General features: G+C 45.2%; 3 protein-coding genes across 6 annotated transcripts in view; 1 reads left to right on the forward strand and 2 right to left on the reverse strand.

Annotated features, from left to right (window-relative positions):
* The window catches only part of LOC307146612 (uncharacterized protein), a 21,168-nt gene extending 8,217 nt beyond the window's left edge, over positions 1 to 12,951 (forward strand). For 2 of the 4 annotated variants that reach the window (XM_079850787.1, XM_079850788.1), the window contains exon 7: positions 11,582 to 12,951. In XM_079850787.1, coding sequence (XP_079706913.1) covers positions 11,582 to 11,749 — 168 coding nt within the window. In that variant the 3' untranslated portion in view covers positions 11,750 to 12,951. Of the gene's footprint in view, positions 1 to 5,696; positions 5,746 to 11,581 lie in introns of all 4 variants that reach the window. The other 2 variants (XR_013819134.1, XM_079850789.1) reach the window with 2 other exon arrangements.
* On the reverse strand, positions 8,983 to 11,494 carry LOC307147409 (uncharacterized protein; the record flags this gene model as incomplete). The annotated part of the gene is made up of 3 exons (XM_079852143.1): positions 8,983 to 9,561; positions 9,768 to 10,345; positions 11,468 to 11,494. The coding sequence occupies 3 exons, from the start codon at positions 11,492 to 11,494 to the stop codon at positions 9,099 to 9,101; spliced, it is 1,068 nt and encodes a 355-aa protein (XP_079708269.1). The 3' UTR covers positions 8,983 to 9,098.
* A 4,910-nt stretch (positions 12,952 to 17,861) lies between the features above and the next one.
* Positions 17,862 to 20,000, reverse strand: part of bub3 (BUB3 mitotic checkpoint protein) — a gene marked incomplete at its 3' end in the record, with an annotated part of 17,217 nt that continues 15,078 nt past the window's right edge. The window contains exon 8 of the mRNA XM_079850663.1: positions 17,862 to 17,933. Within this exon, the coding sequence (XP_079706789.1) occupies positions 17,924 to 17,933 (10 nt within the window). The remainder of the gene's footprint in view (positions 17,934 to 20,000) is intronic.

A 20,000-nucleotide genomic window follows, 5' to 3' on the forward strand; every position in this document is an offset into this window, starting at 1 on the left:
TTAAACTATGTTACATAAATAAGGTTTAGTAGTAATACATTTTATTTTTAGAAAAGTAAGCTGCACTGAAATCTCTATTTTGGCCATAAAAGTGTCAATACTTTTTCTACATGTTTTCTATGAAGCGGAAGTGTTGTAAACTCAAACTGCTGCTCATGATCAGAGCTTGTGTAATTATCTCTTCATCCTAACGACTGGTTTGAAGCTCCTCACAAACCTGTGAATGTTCCTGCTTCAACAGCCCTTCAGACGCACTTCAGGAAATCAAGATCAGCATTTACATCGCAGATTCAACACGAGTGTGAATGTGAAGATAATCACTGTCCATTCTTGTATAATCGAGGTCAGATTATGTTATGCATATTTTGAATATATTGTCTGAAGGGGGATGATTATGTCCTTTCACTCTTTTTTGATCGTTTTTATTATTGTCAGCACACACTTTACCATCCACCAACTGACCGATTGTGCAAGTTTTGTTGGTTAACTTGCAAATTGAAGCGGCTGCACTTGATCGTAATGGTTGTTCAGAACTACGACACTCAGATTATCTGTGTGTTCAGTTAATTGCTATTAACGCTTTTCGTTTGGTTTCATTAGCCTCGTCTGATCGCTTTGCATTCACTGAAGGAACTTGAGAAGTTGAGCTTGAGTTCTCTTCATTATGCAGATGGAGGCGCGTTCTGTGGAGGATGATGATGATGATGATGATGATGATGGGGAAACGTGTGAGTCGATTTCGACAGGTTTATGGTCTCGTTGTGTCTCTCGTTTATCTGAGGACATCAGTTTTACCCACTTGTGAGTCTGTTAGTCATTTAGAGTAAAGTGGGAAAATGGAAGTAACTGTATGAACAGATTTGTGATCGCAGGTGAAGTGTTGGAGATGTTTCTGGAGTCTCTACTGATACTGATGTGTTACTTGACTGAATGTTGTTGTCAGAGCTAGAACAAGAAGCTTTTTGCAGGCAAATAATTAGCTGCTAACTGCTAAGCTAACTGACCCATACTAACCAGCAGCAGCAGCGGACTGACCCATACTAACCTACTAACCAGCAGCTGCAGCTAACTGACCCATACTAACCAGCAGCTGCAGCTAACTGACCCATACTAACCAGCAGCTGCAGCTAACAGACCCATACTAACCAGCAGCTGCAGCTAACTGACCCATACTAACCAGCAGCAGCAGCTGACTGACCCATACTAACCTACTAACCAGCAGCTGCAGCTAACTGACCCATACTAACCAGCAGCAGCAGCAGCAGCAGCTGACTGACCCATACTATCCAGCAGCTGCAGCTGACTGACCCATACTAACCAACAGCAGCAGCAGCTGACTGACCTATACTAACCAGCAGCAGCAGCAGCAGCTGACTGACCCATACTAACCTACTAACCAGCAGCTGCAGCTAACTGACCCATACTAACCAGCAGCAGCAGCAGCAGCAGCAGCAGCTGACTGACCCATACTATCCAGCAGCTGCAGCTGACTGACCCATACTAACCAGCTGCTGCAGCTGACTGACCCATACTAACCAGCTGCTGCAGCTGACTGACCCATACTATCCAGCAGCTGCAGCTGACTGACCCATACTAACCAACAGCAGCAGCAGCTGACTGACCTATACTAACCAGCAGCAGCAGCAGCTGACTGACCCATACTAACCAGCAGCAGCAGCAGCAGCAGCTGACTGACCCATACTAACCAGCAGCAGCAGCAGCAGCAGCTGACTGACCCATACTAACCAGCAGCAGCAGCAGCTGACTGACCCATACTAACCAGCAGCTGACTGACCCATATTAACCAGCAGTAGCAGCAGCAGCAGCTGACTGACCCATACTTACCAGAAGCAGTAGCAGCAGCTGACTGACCCATATTAACCAGCAGCAGCAGCAGCAGCAGACTGACCCATACTAACCTGCAGCTGACTGACCCATACTAACCAGCTGCTGCAGCTGACTGACCCATACTAACCACCAGCAGCAGCTGACTGACCCATACTAACCACCAGCAGCAGCAGCAGCAGCAGCTGACCGACCCATACTAACCAGCAGCAGCTGACTGACCCATACTAACCAGCAGCAGCAGCAGCAGCAGACTGACCCATACTAACCAGCAGCAGCAGCAGCAGCTGACTGACCCATACTAACCACCACCAGCAGCAGCAGCTGACCGACCCATACTAACCAGCAGCAGCTGACTGACCCATACTAACCACCAGCAGCAGCAGCAGCAGCAGCTGACTGACCCATACTTACCAGCAGCAGCAGCAGCAGCAGCTGACTGACCCAGATTAACCAGCAGCAGCAGCAGCAGCAGACTTACCCATACTAACCAGCAGCTGCAGCTGACTGACCCATACTAACCAGCAGCTGCAGCTGACTGACCCATACTAACCACCAGCAGCAGCTGACTGACCCATACTAACCACCACCAGCAGCAGCAGCAGCTGCCCGACCCATACTAACCAGCAGCAGCTGACTGACCCATACTAACCAGCAGCAGCAGCAGACTGACCCACACTAACCACCAGCAGCAGCTGACTGACCCATACTAACCTACTAACCACCAGCAGCAGCTGACTGACCCATACTAACCAACAGCTGCAGCTAACTGACCCATACTAACCAGCAGCAGCTGACTTACCCATACTAACAAGCAGCAGCAGCAGCAGCAGCAGCTAACTGACCCATACTAACCAGCAGCAGCAGCAGCAGACTGACCCATACTAACCAGCAGCAGCAGTTAACTGACCCATACTAACCAGCAGCAGCAGCAGCAGTCTTACCCATACTAACCAGCAGCAGCAGCAGCTGACTGACTCATACTAACCAGCAGCAGCAGACTGACCCATACTAACCAGCAGCAGTAGCAGCAGCATCAGACTGACCCATACTAACCAGCAGCAGCAGCAGTCTTAAGGGCCCTACACACCGGGACGAATATCGGCGCGCGTTAGTCGCCAGCGTTTTTCAAAGCGTTTTTTTGTGTTCACACCCAAGCGATTTTCGCTGATGATGAGCCGAGTGCACATGCAAATTCATTCCCTGACATTAGATGGCGCTTAATGTAAAACAGAAACCACTCCATAACAGTTCTCTTTTATCAAGATTTTTGTAGTCGCTGTCGCGTTTGTCATATAGTTCTTTATGTTCCGACACCAACGAGACCAGCAGCTCTACAATCATCTTGCCTTGCATCTTCCTCGTCTTATTTCTTCCCGGCAGTGTAGACGCTACTTGGTGTATATCTTCTTTCGCCGTTACGTATGTGTGCACGGCAAGACCGTTTTGTGTTTGAGCGCCCTCAAGTTGTGTTTTACTGTAACTTCAGAAGCTCCAGTCTTACCCATACTAACCAGCAGCAGCAGCAGCTGACTGACTCATACTAACCAGCAGCAGCAGTTAACTGACTCATACTAACCAGCAGCAGCAGCAGTCTTACCCATACTAACCAGCAGCAGCAGCAGAAGTCTTACCCATACTAACCAGCAGCAGCAGAAGTCTTACCCATACTAACCAGCAGCAACAGCTGACTGACTCATACTAACCAGCAGCAGCAGCAGAAGTCTTACCCATACTAACCACCACCAGCAGCAGCAGCAGCAGCAGTCTTACCCATATTAACCAGCAGCAGTAGCAGCAGTCTTACCCATATTAACCAGCAGCAGCAGCAGCCTTACCCATACTAACCAGCAGCAGCAGCAGCAGCAGTCTTACCCATACTAACCAGCAGCAGCAGCAGTCTTACCCATACTAACCAGCAGCAGCAGCAGCTGACTGACTCATACTAACCAGCAGCAGTTAACTGACTCATACTAACCAGCAGCAGCAGCAGTCTTACCCATACTAACCAGCAGCAGCAGCAGCAGCAGTCTTACCCATACTAACCAGCAGCAGCAGCTGACTGACTCATACTAACCAGCAGCAGCAGTCTTACCCATACTAACCAGCAGCAGCAGCAGCAGAAGTCTTACCAATACTAACCAGCAGCAGCAGCTGACTGACTCATACTAACCAGCAGCAGCAGCAGCAGCAGCAGCAGTTAACTGACTCATACTAACCAGCAGCAGCAGCAGCAGCAGTCTTACCCATACTAACCAGCAGCAGCAGCAGCAGCAGCAGCAGCAGCAGTCTTACCCATACTAACCAGCAGCAGCAGCAGTCTTACCCATATTAACCAGCAGCAGCAGCAGTCTTACCCATATTAACCAGCAGCAGCAGCAGCCTTACCCATACTAACCAGCAGCAGCAGCAGCAGTCTTACCCATACTAACCAGCAGCAGCAGCAGTCTTACCCATACTAACCAGCAGCAGCAGCAGCAGCTGACTGACTCATACTAACCAGCAGCAGTTAACTGACTCATACTAACCAGCAGCAGCAGCAGTCTTACCCATACTAACCAGCAGCAGCAGCAGCAGCAGCAGTCTTACCCATACTAACCAGCAGCAGCAGCTGACTGACTCATACTAACCAGCAGCAGCAGCAGCAGCAGCAGCAGTCTTACCCATACTAACCAGCAGCAGCAGCAGCAGCAGCAGCAGTCTTACCCATACTAACCAGCAGCAGCAGCAGCAGCAGAAGTCTTACCCATACTAACCAGCAGCAGCAGCTGACTGACTCATACTAACCAGCAGCAGCAGCAGCAGAAGTTAACTGACTCATACTAACCAGCAGCAGCAGCAGCAGCAGCAGCAGTCTTACCCATACTAACCAGCAGCAGCAGCAGCAGTCTTACCCATACTAACCAGCAGCAGCAGCAGCAGCAGCAGTCTTACCCATACTAACCAGCAGCAGCAGCAGTCTTACCCATATTAACCACCAGCAGCAGCAGCCTTACCCATACTAACCAGCAGAAGCAGCAGCAGCAGCAGTCTTACCCATACTAACCAGCAGCAGCAGCAGCAGCAGCAGCTGACTGACTCATACTAACCAGCAGCAGCAGCAGCAGCAGCAGCAGTCTTACCCATACTAACCAGCAGCAGCAGCAGCAGCAGCAGAAGTCTTACCAATACTAACCAGCAGCAGCAGCTGACTGACTCATACTAACCAGCAGCAGCAGTTAACTGACTCATACTAACCAGCAGCAGCAGCAGCAGTCTTACCCATACTAACCACCACCACCAGCAGCAGCAGCAGCAGCAGCAGTCTTACCCATACTAACCAGCAGCAGCAGCAGTTAACTGACTCATACTAACCAGCAGCAGCAGCAGCAGCAGCAGTCTTACCCATACTAACCACCACCAGCAGCAGCAGCAGCAGCAGCAGTCTTACCCATACTAACCAGCAGCAGCAGCAGCAGCAGCAGCAGCAGCAGCAGACTGACCCATACTAACCAGCAGCAGCAGCAGCAGCAGCAGCAGCAGCAGCTGACTGACCCATACTAACCAGCAGCAGCAGCAGCAGTCTTACTCATACTAACCAGCAGCTGACTGACTCATACTAACCAGCAGCAGCAGCTGACTGACCCATACTAACCAGCGCTTTGTGAGTTAATCTACCGCTGGGTTTGACCGATGTCAGGCATGTGGAGTGTTTTTGCTATAAATGAGGCACTTTAATGAACGTCTACTTCCTGATTGCCAATAAAATCTGTCGCTCTCCTTTAATCCCTCATTTGCTGTAAAATGCGATTAGCCAGGTTTTTATCAGAACTTGTGCTTTGATATTTATCTGAAATGGTCTTTATCTGCAGTTCCTCGTTCTGAAGAGCTTCTCCATCTGTTGTGCTCAGAGATAAACCGGTTAGTGGACACTTTGGCTCATTGTCTGTTGTTTTGATAATCACACTTAATAACACTGGGCATCAATAAAGTCTTTAAACCCGATTTGGCTGCTAAATGGAGTTACAGGGCAGCAGTCGTGTGCGTGCGGCTCGTCTAATGCCATTACGAATGTTTGTGAGGTCAAATTCAATCCGGCATGAATTGAGCCTGAAGAGAGTCATGGAGCTGCAGAGTCCCAGCGCTCGCGAGCAGACGCTCCGTGTTTAAGAATGTTTAGATATTAGAGCTGGAAAACAAGACAAGAAAAGTGTGGAGTGTGTGTGGATTACAGGGACGTTAACGTGTGGGTTAGCTGCATCGGGAGGCCGATATTAAAACAACACACACACACACACACACACACACACACTCTCTCACACACACACACAAGCACAAACACACACACACACACACACACACACACACACACACACTCTCTCTCTCTCTCTCTCTCTCTCTCTCTCTCTCTCTCTCTCTCTCTCTCTCTCTCTCTCTCTCTCTCTCTCTCTCTCTCTCGCGCGCGCGCACACACACAAAAACACACTCTCTCACACACACACACAAACACACACACACACACACACACACACACACACACACACACACACACACACACACGTCTGGTTCACTATCTTTGTGGGGACTCTCCATAGACTTAATGGTTTTTATACTGCACAAACTGTACATTCTATCTCCTTACACTAACCCTACCCCTAAACCTACCCATCACACACACACAGACACACACACACACTAACCCTACCCCTAAACCTACCCATCACACACACACAGACACACACACACACACACACACACACACACACACACACACACACACACACTAACCCTACCCCTAAACCTCCCCATCACACACACACACACACACACACACACACACACACACACACACACACACACACACACACACACACACACTAACCCTACCCCTAAACCGACCCATCACAGAAAACTTTCTGCATTTTTACATTTTCAAAAAAATATAATTTAGTGTGTTTATTTACCCATTCCCCTCATGGACCGCTTGCTGGTCATCTCAGGTTTTACTATCCTTGTGGGGACATTTGGTTCCCACAATGTTATATAAACCAAACGCACACACACACACACACACTCTCACACACACACACTCACTCACTCACTCACTCACACACACACACACTCTCACACACACTCACTGTCTCACACACACACACACACACACACACACACACACTCACTCACTCACTCACTCACTCACTCACACACACACACACGTGCAGGTTCTCTTGGCTTTTTGTGGCTGTGTGTGTGTGTTTTGTCATGTTAAAAGAGCTTTAACACACAGCGAACGCTGATCTCTGCCTCCATTAACAAACCCTTCGCCAATTTGCTCCCTCTCAGATGAAAGAATGGATGGCTAGAAAAAACATAATTGAAAAATTGTGGGCATCAAGAATGAAAGAAAATCAAGCCATGAAAAGAGAATGGTTTTAATCCAGTGAGGCTGGAAATACTCCTTCGGATCGACGCGTCTATTATCTGTGGATGTGTGAATCTCATTAAACGGCCATTGTGTGACACACACACACACACGCGCGCGCGGACCCGGAGACGAGCGACGGGACTCATGAGTGTAATCCACAGATCTGCTTTTCAGACCGGCCTCGTCTTTGATGCTCAAGTGTTTTTCCTCCATTGTGTGTCGCTCCGCGTGAAGGAAGATCCAGCTTTCTGTTCCGGACTGGATATCCTTCAGTTTCGGTTCAGCGTTCGCTGTGTGTGTTTAGTGCAGACGACACGGGACAGACTGAACCAGGTGTCCACAGAGGTCAGGGTCAGGGTCATGACCTGACGACCATCAGGGGTCACGGCAGACTCAGTGTTACACATGCCTTGGCCAAATACACACACTCGTGGCCTTGGCCACTGGAGAGCGCGTGCACGAGACCGAACGAAAGTGCGCAAGACTCCAACACACTGAACACACACTCTCTCCAACACACTGAACACACACTCTCTCCAACACACTGAACACACACTCTCTCCAACACACTGAACACACACTCTCTCCAACACACTGAACACACACTATCTCCAACACACTGAACACACACTCTCTCCAACACACTGAACACACACTCTCTCCAACACACTGAACACACACACTCTCCAACACACTGAACACACACTCTCTCCAACACACTGAACACACACTCTCTCCAACACACTGAACACACACACTCTCCAACACACTGAACACACACTCTCTCCAACACACTGAACACACACTCTCTCCAACACACTGAACACACACTCTCTCCAACACACTGAACACACACTATCTCCAATACACTGAACACACTCTCTCCAACACACTGAACACACACTCTCTCCAACACACTGAACACACACTATCTCCAATACACTAAACACACACTCTCTCCAACACACTGAACACACACTCTCTCCAACACACTGAACACACACTCTCTCCAACACACTGAACACACACTCTCTCCAACACACTGAACACACACACTCTCCAACACACTGAACACACACTCTCTCCAACACACTGAACACACACACTCTCCAACACACTGAACACACACTCTCTCCAACACACTGAACACACACTCTCTCCAACACACTGAACACACACTATCTCCAATACACTGAACACACTCTCTCCAACACACTGAACACACACTCTCTCCAACACACTGAACACACACTATCTCCAATACACTAAACACACACTCTCTCCAACACACTGAACACACACTCTCCAACACACTGAACTCACACTCTCTCCAACACACTGAACACACACTCTCTCCAACACACTGAACACACACTATCTCCAACACACTGAACACACTCTCTCCAACACACTGAACACACACTGAACACACACTCTCTCCAACACACTGAACACACTCTCTCCAACACACTGAACACACACTCTCTCCAACACACTGAACACACACTATCTCCAACACACTGAACACACACTCTCTCCAACACACTGAACACACACTCTCTCCAACACACTGAACACACACTCTCTCCAACACACTGAACACACACTCTCTCCAACACACTGAACACACACTCTCTCCAACACACTGAACACACACTCTCTCCAACACACTGAACACACACTCTCTCCAACACACTGAACACACACTCTCTCCAACACACTGAACACACACTCTCTCCAACACACTGAACACACACTCTCTCCAACACACTGAACACACACTCTCTCCAACACACTGAACACACACTCTCTCCAACACACTGAACACACTCTCTCCAACACACTGAACTCACACTCTCTCCAACACACTGAACACACACACTCTCCAACACACTGAACACACACTCTCTCCAACACACTGAACACACACTCTCTCCAACACACTGAACACACACTCTCTCCAACACACTGAACACACTCTCTCCAACACACTGAACACACACACTCTCCAACACACTGAACTCACACTCTCTCCAACACACTGAACACACACTCTCTCCAACACACTGAACACACACTCTCTCCAACACACTGAACACACTCTCTCCAACACACTGAACACACACTCTCTCCAACACACTGAACACACACTCTCTCCAACACACTGAACACACACTATCTCCAACACACTGAACACACTCTCTCCAACACACTGAACACACACACTCTCCAACACACTGAACTCACACTCTCTCCAACACACTGAACACACACTCTCTCCAACACACTGAACACACACTATCTCCAACACACTGAACACACTCTCTCCAACACACTGAACACACACACTCTCCAACACACTGAACTCACACTCTCTCCAACACACTGAACACACACTCTCTCCAACACACTGAACACACACTCTCTCCAACACACTGAACACACACTGAACACACACTCTCTCCAACACACTGAACACACTCTCTCCAACACACTGAACACACACTCTCTCCAACACACTGAACACACACTATCTCCAACACACTGAACACACACTCTCTCCAACACACTGAACACACACTCTCTCCAACACACTGAACACACACTCTCTCCAACACACTGAACACACACTCTCTCCAACACACTGAACACACACTCTCTCCAACACACTGAACACACACTCTCTCCAACACACTGAACACACACTATCTCCAACACACTGAACACACACTCTCTCCAACACACTGAACACACACTGAACACACACTCTCTCCAACACACTGAACACACACTCTCTCCAACACACTGAACACACTCTCTCCAACACACTGAACACACACTCTCTCCAACACACTGAACACACACTCTCTCCAACACACTGAACACACACTCTCTCCAACACACTGAACACACACTCTCTCCAACACACTGAACACACACTCTCTCCAACACACTGAACACACTCTCTCCAACACACTGAACACACACTGAACACACACTCTCTCCAACACACTGAACACACTCTCTCCAACACACTGAACACACACTCTCTCCAACACACTGAACACACACTCTCTCCAACACACTGAACACACACTATCTCCAACACACTGAACACACACTCTCTCCAACACACTGAACACACACTCTCTCCAACACACTGAACACACACTCTCTCCAACACACTGAACACACACTCTCTCCAACACACTGAACACACACTCTCTCCAACACTCTCTCCAACACACTGAACACACACTCTCTCCAACACACTGAACACACACTATCTCCAACACACTGAACACACACTCTCTCCAACACACTGAACACACACTCTCTCCAACACACTGAACACACACTGAACACACACTCTCTCCAACACACTGAACACACTCTCTCCAACACACTGAACACACACTCTCTCCAACACACTGAACACACACTCTCTCCAACACACTGAACACACACTCTCTCCAACACACTGAACACACACTCTCTCCAACACACTGAACACACACTCTCTCCAACACACTGAACACACACTCTCTCCAACACACTGAACACACACTCTCTCCAACACACTGAACACACACTCTCTCCAACACACTGAACACACACTCTCTCCAACACACTGAACACACACTATCTCCAACACACTGAACACACACTCTCTCCAACACACTGAACACACACTCTCTCCAACACACTGAACACACACTCTCTCCAACACACTGAACACACACTCTCTCCAACACACTGAACACACACTCTCTCCAACACACTGAACACACACTCTCTCCAACACACTGAACACACTCTCTCCAACACACTGAACACACACTCTCTCCAACACACTGAACACACACTCTCTCCAACACACTGAACACACACTCTCTCCAACACACTGAACACACACTCTCTCCAACACACTGAACACACACTCTCTCCAACACACTGAACACACACTATCTCCAACACACTGAACACACACTCTCTCCAACACACTGAACACACACTCTCTCCAACACACTGAACACACACTCTCTCCAACACACTGAACACACACTCTCTCTAACACACTGAACACACACTCTCTCCAACACTCTCTCCAACACACTGAACACACACTCTCTCCAACACACTGAACACACACTCTCTCCAACACACTGAACACACACTCTCTCCACGCTCTCTCCACGCTTACGCCTACTTGAACACTTGGGACAAATAGAGGAAATACGTCATGCAAGTGGTCCAGTGCAACGACTGAAATTGTGTGTGTCTGCACAAGGCAGAGTGTGTTATATCCAGGGTGTGTGTGTGTGTGTGCAGGTCACCGTCTCCATGTACAAGCGAGGGGCTCAGGGCTGGCTGGGAAAACCGCTGATCGCCACGGCAACAATCCCGTCCAGCACACGCGTGATCTTCCGCATCCGAGGAGAAACTGCAGACGCCAAGATCCCGGCCGGCAGCATCCGCTCCATCACTCTGAGCATCTGAGGAAGACTCCGTCCTGTCCGTCGTCTTCAGTACTGACTAATCATGACATTTCAGAGGCGCTGTATTTCTGTTTAATGAGGGAAACTTCATGAGGTGCATATTACTGACTGATCAGTACAGGAATGATTCATAGACAGCAGCCTGCATGTTGAACTGTACAATCTTAAAGATGTAAAGTAAGTCTCTGTTGTCCCCAGAGTGTGTGTGTGAAGCTTCAGCTCTAAATACCCCACAGATATTTCGCACAGCATGTTAAAGTTCTCCCTTTTTGAGGGTCAGTAAAAACGCGTCGTTTCGTGTGTGTCCCTTTAAATGCAAATGAGCTGCTGCTCCCGGAGCTTCAAGAGCTTGTGTGTGTGTGTGTGTGTGTGTGTGTGTGTGTGTGTGTGTGTGTGTGTGTGTGTTAGCAGCTCCAATTACCTCACACACACGCACTAAAATGTCAGAAACTGTTCTGCCTTTTATGTTTAAACTAGAGTCGGACAATGATGGAGAGACTCAACGGCTAGTTGATGAGTTTGTGTTGCTGATGGGGAGTTAACTATTTTAAATTAGCATATTCTGTCATGATAATCTATAAATCGCTCGTGTGGGAACTGTTGTACGATGCCTACAGAGTGACATGATTCTGCATTTGTATTGCAATAAATGTGAAAAGACGGATGCGACAGCTTTAGCCTGAACTCACAAATGAGCTCGACTACAACAACTCTTCCTCTTCTCAACATGCACTGCGTGTTCCCGGGGGCAGGGTTATGTCAATTTTAGGGTTGGTGATGTCACTAATCCAGGGGCGGGGTTATGTAATTTTTAGGGTTGGTGATGTCACTAACCAGGGGGCAGGGTTATGTAAATTTTAGGGTTGGTGATGTCACTAACCAGGGGGCGGGGTTATGTAAATTCTAGGGTTGGTGATGTCACTAACCAGGGGGCGGGGTTATGTAAATTCTAGGGTTGGTGATGTCACTAACCAGGGGGCAGGGTTATGTAAATTTTAGGGTTGGTGATATCACTAACCAGGGGGCGGGGTTATGTAAATTCTAGGGTTGGTGATGTCAATAACCAGGGGGCGGGGTTATGTAAATTTTAGGGTTTTTACCCTAACCCACCCTAACCAGGGGGTGGGGTTATGTAAATTTTAGGGTTGGTGATGTCACTAACCCGGGAGGAATGTTGTGTAGTCTCTACCAGACATTTGTTGTAGTCCTTAAAAATAGATTTTTTTTAAACCAAATATCTTCCTTTGCTCTGAACTTTGAGTGTTGTAACTTTGCAGATGTTGTTTATGCTCAAACTGCAACATTACACACTAACTAAAGTTAGAAAAGTCAAATCATAATCAACCACCCCTTTAAGTTTTTATAGATTCATCCATTTTCTAAACATTCTTGAGATTCTAGTAAATCTCCATGTGTTCATGATGACCTTTACAATGTTCAACAGTTTTTTAAAGTGACTTTAAAAGCCTAAACATAGAAAAGATTGGTGTCATTATATTGATTAGGATCCCTTTCTGGCCTCGTTTGTGGGAATATTCCGGTCATGAGGATATTTTGATCTGTTAAAGCTTCATAAATATTTTTTTCATAATTTGGAATAATTTATATTTCATGCTATTTTAATGACTGTAATGCAATAAATACAAAGAGGTTTCTGAGAATGCATTTTACATTTCTTCATTTTAAAAGTCAAATGACACTTACACTCGATCCGCTGATGCTTTCCTCTGTGTTTCAGAACTGGTGGTGTGTGTGTGTGTGTGTGTGTGTGTGTGTGTGTGTTTCACTGCACCTGCGGGTCATCTTGTTAAAAGTGTCTCATTTGAGATTTACTGTAAATCGCTTGAACTGAAGAAAGAGCAGCAGGTTCATCAGTCTGTGCCTGTGGGAATATTAAATGTTATGATGATCAATAAATGAACATCAGCGGGTGTAAACACAGTTCAGCATCTAAACATCAGAATGTGAAGCTGCAGGGAAGAGAGTTTACAGGCTGAAACACATTAGTCAAACTAATCCGTATTTCGATCAATTAAACAAAACGACACAGAAGCTCTCGACCAATCACAGAATCACAGCAACATCTGACGCTCCGTCGAGTTCAGAAATGCAATAACCCATCAGTTTTCATTCAGGTCGTCTGACTGTGGCGTCGTTATTGATCCGGACGCTGCTAAACGCGCATCACGTGACCAAATCACACCGTGACCTGTCAATCATGTCAGCACCTTCACCCTTGACCCCACAGATGAATCCAGTTAATGTGGGTCACGTGATGACTGATGTTGAGCTGAGAACAGGACAGAGTTTCGAAACATCTTTATTGCAGGAAAAGATCATTAGACTCACTCTGAAGCTTCGACTGCTGCTGCATTCTGGGTAATAATTCAGGAATGTTTGAATGCTTTTCTCAGTTTCACATCCGCTGTTTTTGCCCTGAGATCATCTTCAAACGAAGCAATAAAGCGTTCCGTCGCTGTTCAATCTGAGTCTAACATCAGCAATACTTCAGTGTGTTGGTCGGAGGCCGAGGCGTGTGTGTGTGTGTGTGTGTGTGTGTGTGTGTGTGTGTGTGTGTGTGATGTGCTCGTGTGTCGTGGGAATCGCTCCGAGGTTCACATGTTACTTTAGAAGCATGAGATCATACAGACTCTTTCTGATCATACAAAGCAAGTGAAGCGTTTGTTCCTGATGTCCTGAAAGCTTCTGTGGGATCTGGAGCTGAAGGGCTCTGTCACACCAGCACACGATCAACACACACAGATTGTGTTTTAAAGGTGTGTGTGTGTGTGTGTGTGTGTGAAGGGAAACACCAGTTTAATACGGCCCACGGTAACATCTGATCCACTGAGGCGAAGTCTAATCATCCAGGAGTTAAACGTCTGACTGTCGGAAACTGAGATCTGTGTCCTGGTTTCAGCCTCGCCTCGGGAACGGAGGAACTCGACACTCGGAGCCGAAGAGCGAGAACCGGCCCTGATCCTCATCAAACACTCTGAACACTCACACCTTTATTATGCTTTCGTTCCCGAGAAAGGGAAGAAATTTGATGTCAAGGTTTTTTCCAACAAAAACATTATTTCCATCCGCTCATCTTCATCTTTATGCCAGTTTATTTAAATCAAATTGTATTTATTTTAATAAATGTAATGTTTTATTAAAATGTATTTGTTTATTTAGTTTAATATTGTTAGGCTACTATTTATTTATTTATGTATATATATTTTACAAATGTAATTTATTTTTTTCTTAAATGTTTGTATTTAAATAAAAATGTATTTGTTCTACTCAATTTATTTCAAATGTATTTTTGCATTTAAATGTATAGTTAATTAGTTCAGTCTTTGTATTATTTATATGTATAATGTAGCCTATATTGTGTGAACACGACGGCTGGTTCTGATGCGACTCGATGTCTGGGTCGAACCGCTTCACTGTGATCCGGTTCTGAGTCGGTTCTGATCCGATCGAGACATTCATCACGTTCATCAGGAGATTCTCCTCGGCTCTCCAGAAGCCGGACAAGGAAGTCAATTTTCCAATTTAGCAAACGCAAAGATGACAGGAAACGGTGTAATTTACTGCCGTCAGCGCAGATGAGGGTCATTACCTCTAAACGCCATTCCATATGAAGCTCAAGTCATCATAACGAGAGCCATGGAGTCATTACTGTTAATTAGAGGAATTAGTGACATCATTTAACAAACGCACAAATAATGTTTAGGATAGTGAAGCAGCAGCCGAAGCCATTAGACAAGCAAAGCTTTTTAGTGCAATGCATGTCGTACACAATTTCTGGAATGGGTGTGTGTGTGTGTGTGTGTGTGTCGAGTCGAGCAGCTGTACTCAAGAACAGTCTGCCAGTTCACTCTGTCAACAAACAAAAGCGTTTCTGTCTGTGGATTTGATTGGTTTTCATGCCTCTATTTTTTATGAATTAATTAAACTGTCACATGCTATTGGAATTATCATGAATGTAAGTTTCCTAGTCGGAAATTGTAGATGAACACCCTTTCAGTGTTTACTTCTGGGAAATCAGAGATAATTTTGATGCCCGAGTTTTGCGAGCCATAAACTTTACAGTTTTTCTCAGTTGCTAAAGAGCATTGTTCAATACTGAAGCCATATTTTCAAAAATCATTACTAAGATGAATTTTGGTTAATCTCACCTCCAAAACTCACTCAGACCTCAAAATAATCTGGTTCCACCAAAACACTGGCAACAATTCTCATTCAGAAACAGACGTCAATCATAACACACTGACATAAAACACACTAACAGGAGCATTACATAAATCATCAACTTTTATCTTCGAAGTTTGAATGATTTTTCACATAAATCAGTATTTCATCATTGGAAAGAATGAGATCTTTTCATTTTACTGACTGTTTTACAGCATAAAGAATGAATGAGAAATACAATAATTTGAAAAAAAAAAATTCTGTATCTTTACATATAGCAATTTACATGCAAAAAAATAGAAACAACAACAACAACAAAAATCCTGAAGCAATAATAATTACAAAAAAACCAACAACCAACCAAAGTCCTAGTCGGAAATTCCAAATAGAAACTTCCTAGTCGGAAATTACATGTAGGAAATTTCTGGTCCGAGTTTCCTAGTTGGAAATTCCTAGTCAGATTTCCACGTCAGAGTCGGAACCTTCAACATGGCGGAGAGGAGAACGATTGCTGCTGTGAACTGCTATTCTATATTAGTTTTTCCACAACAGATACATCGCCTTGTCATAAAGTAGTGCATATTTACATATATAATATGCTTCAAATGATTATTCGTGTTTTATAAACAGCAAAAATAACATATATTTGACCAAAATTCCAGAATCATCAGCATATCTAGATATGTTACTATGGGATGTTACATTTTATTCAAAATTAAATATCTTCAATACATTTTGACTTTAATAAGATTTCCTCAAGAAATAGGAAAGAATAAACCTGGTGTCCTGCATGATTCCCATTCTTTCTGACATCAAAAGCACTTCGGACAGCATGAGAAACAGCATCAACACACACTCCTCTGATGATGCTCACACACACCCCTGAATCACTCATCTACTGTGAGACGCACGTCAGGCGCGACAGAAGACTCTGAGTGTAGCGTGTCAGACTAATGTGTGTTCGAGCCGCTTTAAGGAGAACCTTGCACTGACGGTCATGCAGATTCCGTCTAATCTAACTCCAGGACTTTAAGCACATTTTGGGATTTCATGGACAACAATCAGCACTTATCAAACAATATCTTTATTCTTTTTTTTACTCAAACTACAGATATAAGGTCTCTGACGTTTCACTTCACAGAGATCCATCCACTGAGCAGCGCTGTCAGTCATGGGAATCTCCTCAGCCACCGAGAGGATAAAGAGATCGCTTTCCTCATTTTCTCCCATGAAAATATGATTGAGCTGAAGAATGAACGCTGTATCATATATTAATATCATGCGAAACAGCTCTCAGACGGACTGTAGACGGACTCATCTACACTTAAAAGACTGTATTTGTGTATTTTATATACACTAATTTCATATAAAGTATTTGTCAATAATTCAAGCTGTTAGAGAACATCTATAATAAATATGACTGTTGTCAAGGGTTTTCCAGGACTTAAATCTCAAAAAGTCAAACTCAAGCACCAATGAATAATCTCAATAAATAATACATCTAACAGCACTTTAATGAGTAGAAAAAAAGGAATAATGTAACTTAACTAAAATTTTTCCAAATATTATTATACATTTATTTTTTCACAGTATAAATTGGGTCTTTCTGATTAGACAGACTCTGATGAAGTGGATGAAGAGTTCCCGTTCTCAGAGCTGGAGTTGCGGAGACACGGATCGTCTGCCGGCACTGAGCAGGAGATCGTGAGGAACGTGTCCAGCGCTCGGAAGAACACGGAGTAATGCACAGCGGAGACAGGGAGCATCCATCAGGAAAAACCACACTGACAAGCGATGAATAAAAAGATGTTTTACTGTTTCTTAAGACATAGAAACACCCGTAACTGAAGGGCAGAACACACGATGAAAATATAAACATTTATTGAATTACATCAGGCGACACACACATACACACACACACACACACACACACACACAGAATAACGAGACAGACGGACGTGAAGGAAGAGCTGATGATGTCGAATCTCAGGACTCACGTAGATCTGCGAACACAAGAGAACATCACATCAGTCTCTCACTCACACACACAGATCACGAGTGTAAACATCACATCAGTCTCTCTCACACACACACACAGATCACGAGTGTAAACATCACATCAGTCTCTCTCACACACACACACACACACACACACACAGATCACGAGTGTAAACATCACATCAGTCTCTCTCACACACACACACACACACACACACACACACACACACACACACACAGATCACGAGTGTAAACATCACATCAGTCTCTCACACACACACACACACACACACACACGGATCGATCACGCAGGAAATCGGAGCTTCTGCTAAAGCTCTTCTGATGTCACACAGGAGAAACAGACACTGCTGATGTGTGTGTGCAGAACGAGCTGAAGGACGTCACACACACACACACACACACACGAGTCTAAAGCCTGGAACACACTAAGCCGACGCACTAGCGCTGATGAAAGCCGACTGTCGCCGCCTCGCGTCGGGGGAAAGCTGCACTTGAACACACCGAGAGAACTACAGCCGACTAGGGGTGTAAGAAAAAATCGATACACCTGAGTATCGCGATATTTTATTTTGCAATACTGTATCGATTTTCAAAAACGCAATATCGATTTTTTTTTTTTTTTTTTTTTTTTCGTCCAAAAATATTCATGCCAAGACCGTAAGACAGTGGTTCACGTTTATGTTGTTTCAATCCCTACCACTAGATAGCTATGCTGAGACGCACCACTAGTGTCCTCGCCAGGCTCGCCTATAACGGTGCGTGTCCACTGGACATTTTAGGATTGACAGCGGACCGGAGAAAGCGTTGAGAGCGACCGAGAGCGTCAAAGAGTTGGGCAGTTCCTTTATACAAATATCAAGCGAAAAACGCAGTCGGCAGCCAATTGCTGTGAGGTTCGGGATGTGACGTCTGTCTTGAGAGTTTAAACATATGCAAATTGTGCCGGAGTTTATGCTGGATTTAGTGCGTAAATCATTTTGTTTACAAATTAGACGTTGCGTTATATATATATGTTAAATATTTCATTTTGGATGTGTTTATTGTGATTATATTGGCTGGCTTTATAAAAGTTTATACAATTGATAGGATATCTTTGCTTGGTGCATTTGGAAACAAAGCTTGTCTATTTCTAAATGCAATCGCCTGCATCGTTCACACCAAACACGAATAGAGCATCTGGCGCGAGTGATTTCAATGTTAAGTCAATGCAAAGACGCGTTTACGCGCGTCTGGAGGTCCTGCGGCTCGAGGCGTTTAGCGCGGCGCGGTTCGCCTCATTCGCGCGTCCAGTTCTTTTAAAATCTTTTATCACATAAAACTTGATTTCAATATATGACACATTCATTTTTGTTCACTTTCATCCACTTTCATTCATTTTCGTCCAGTTCACGTTGTTGTTTTGTATTGTGACATGGGCTGTACCTATTTTCTTTTATTATGGCCTACTTGAGCATATAAAAATTTGCTCACTAAGAACCTGTGAGCCACAATCCCAAACTGGCAGTTTGATTTTCTGTGTACTGAATTGTTTACCTAAAGTAAACTTCTTTGACTTTTATGCACATCATGTCTTTTTTAAAATATTTTTAATATATTTTACTTTAAAAAAATCCCAATATATCGCCTTATGCACAGTATCGAAATATATTGCAATATATTGAATCGTGACCCATGTATCGTGATACGTATCGTATCGCCAGATTCTTGCCAATACACAGCCCTACAGCCGACTGTCAGCTAGCATGAGCGCTAGCACCGGCGCTGCAGAAACACACACCGTAAGCAAAGCAGTGCTTAATGTTTCGAACATCAATCCTGCTAAACACTTTCTTGATCGCACGCCGCTCATCAGGGCCGGAGTGGGGCCACTTTTCAGCCCGGGAGTTTCAGGCCCAAGACCGGCCCACTTTTTCCATGGTGGAATTCCAAATTAGTACTTTTTCCAAATTGGATAAATGAAGCAACAGTTCAGCTCTTACTATTGTGTAGCCTAGTTTGTATTAATACCATGGTTCAACAAATAATGTAAAGGTTAAATAATAATTCACTTA

Source organism: Squalius cephalus (assembly GCF_949319135.1).
Source record: "Squalius cephalus genome assembly, chromosome: 19".
NCBI classification, from domain to species: Eukaryota; Metazoa; Chordata; class Actinopteri; order Cypriniformes; family Leuciscidae; genus Squalius; species Squalius cephalus.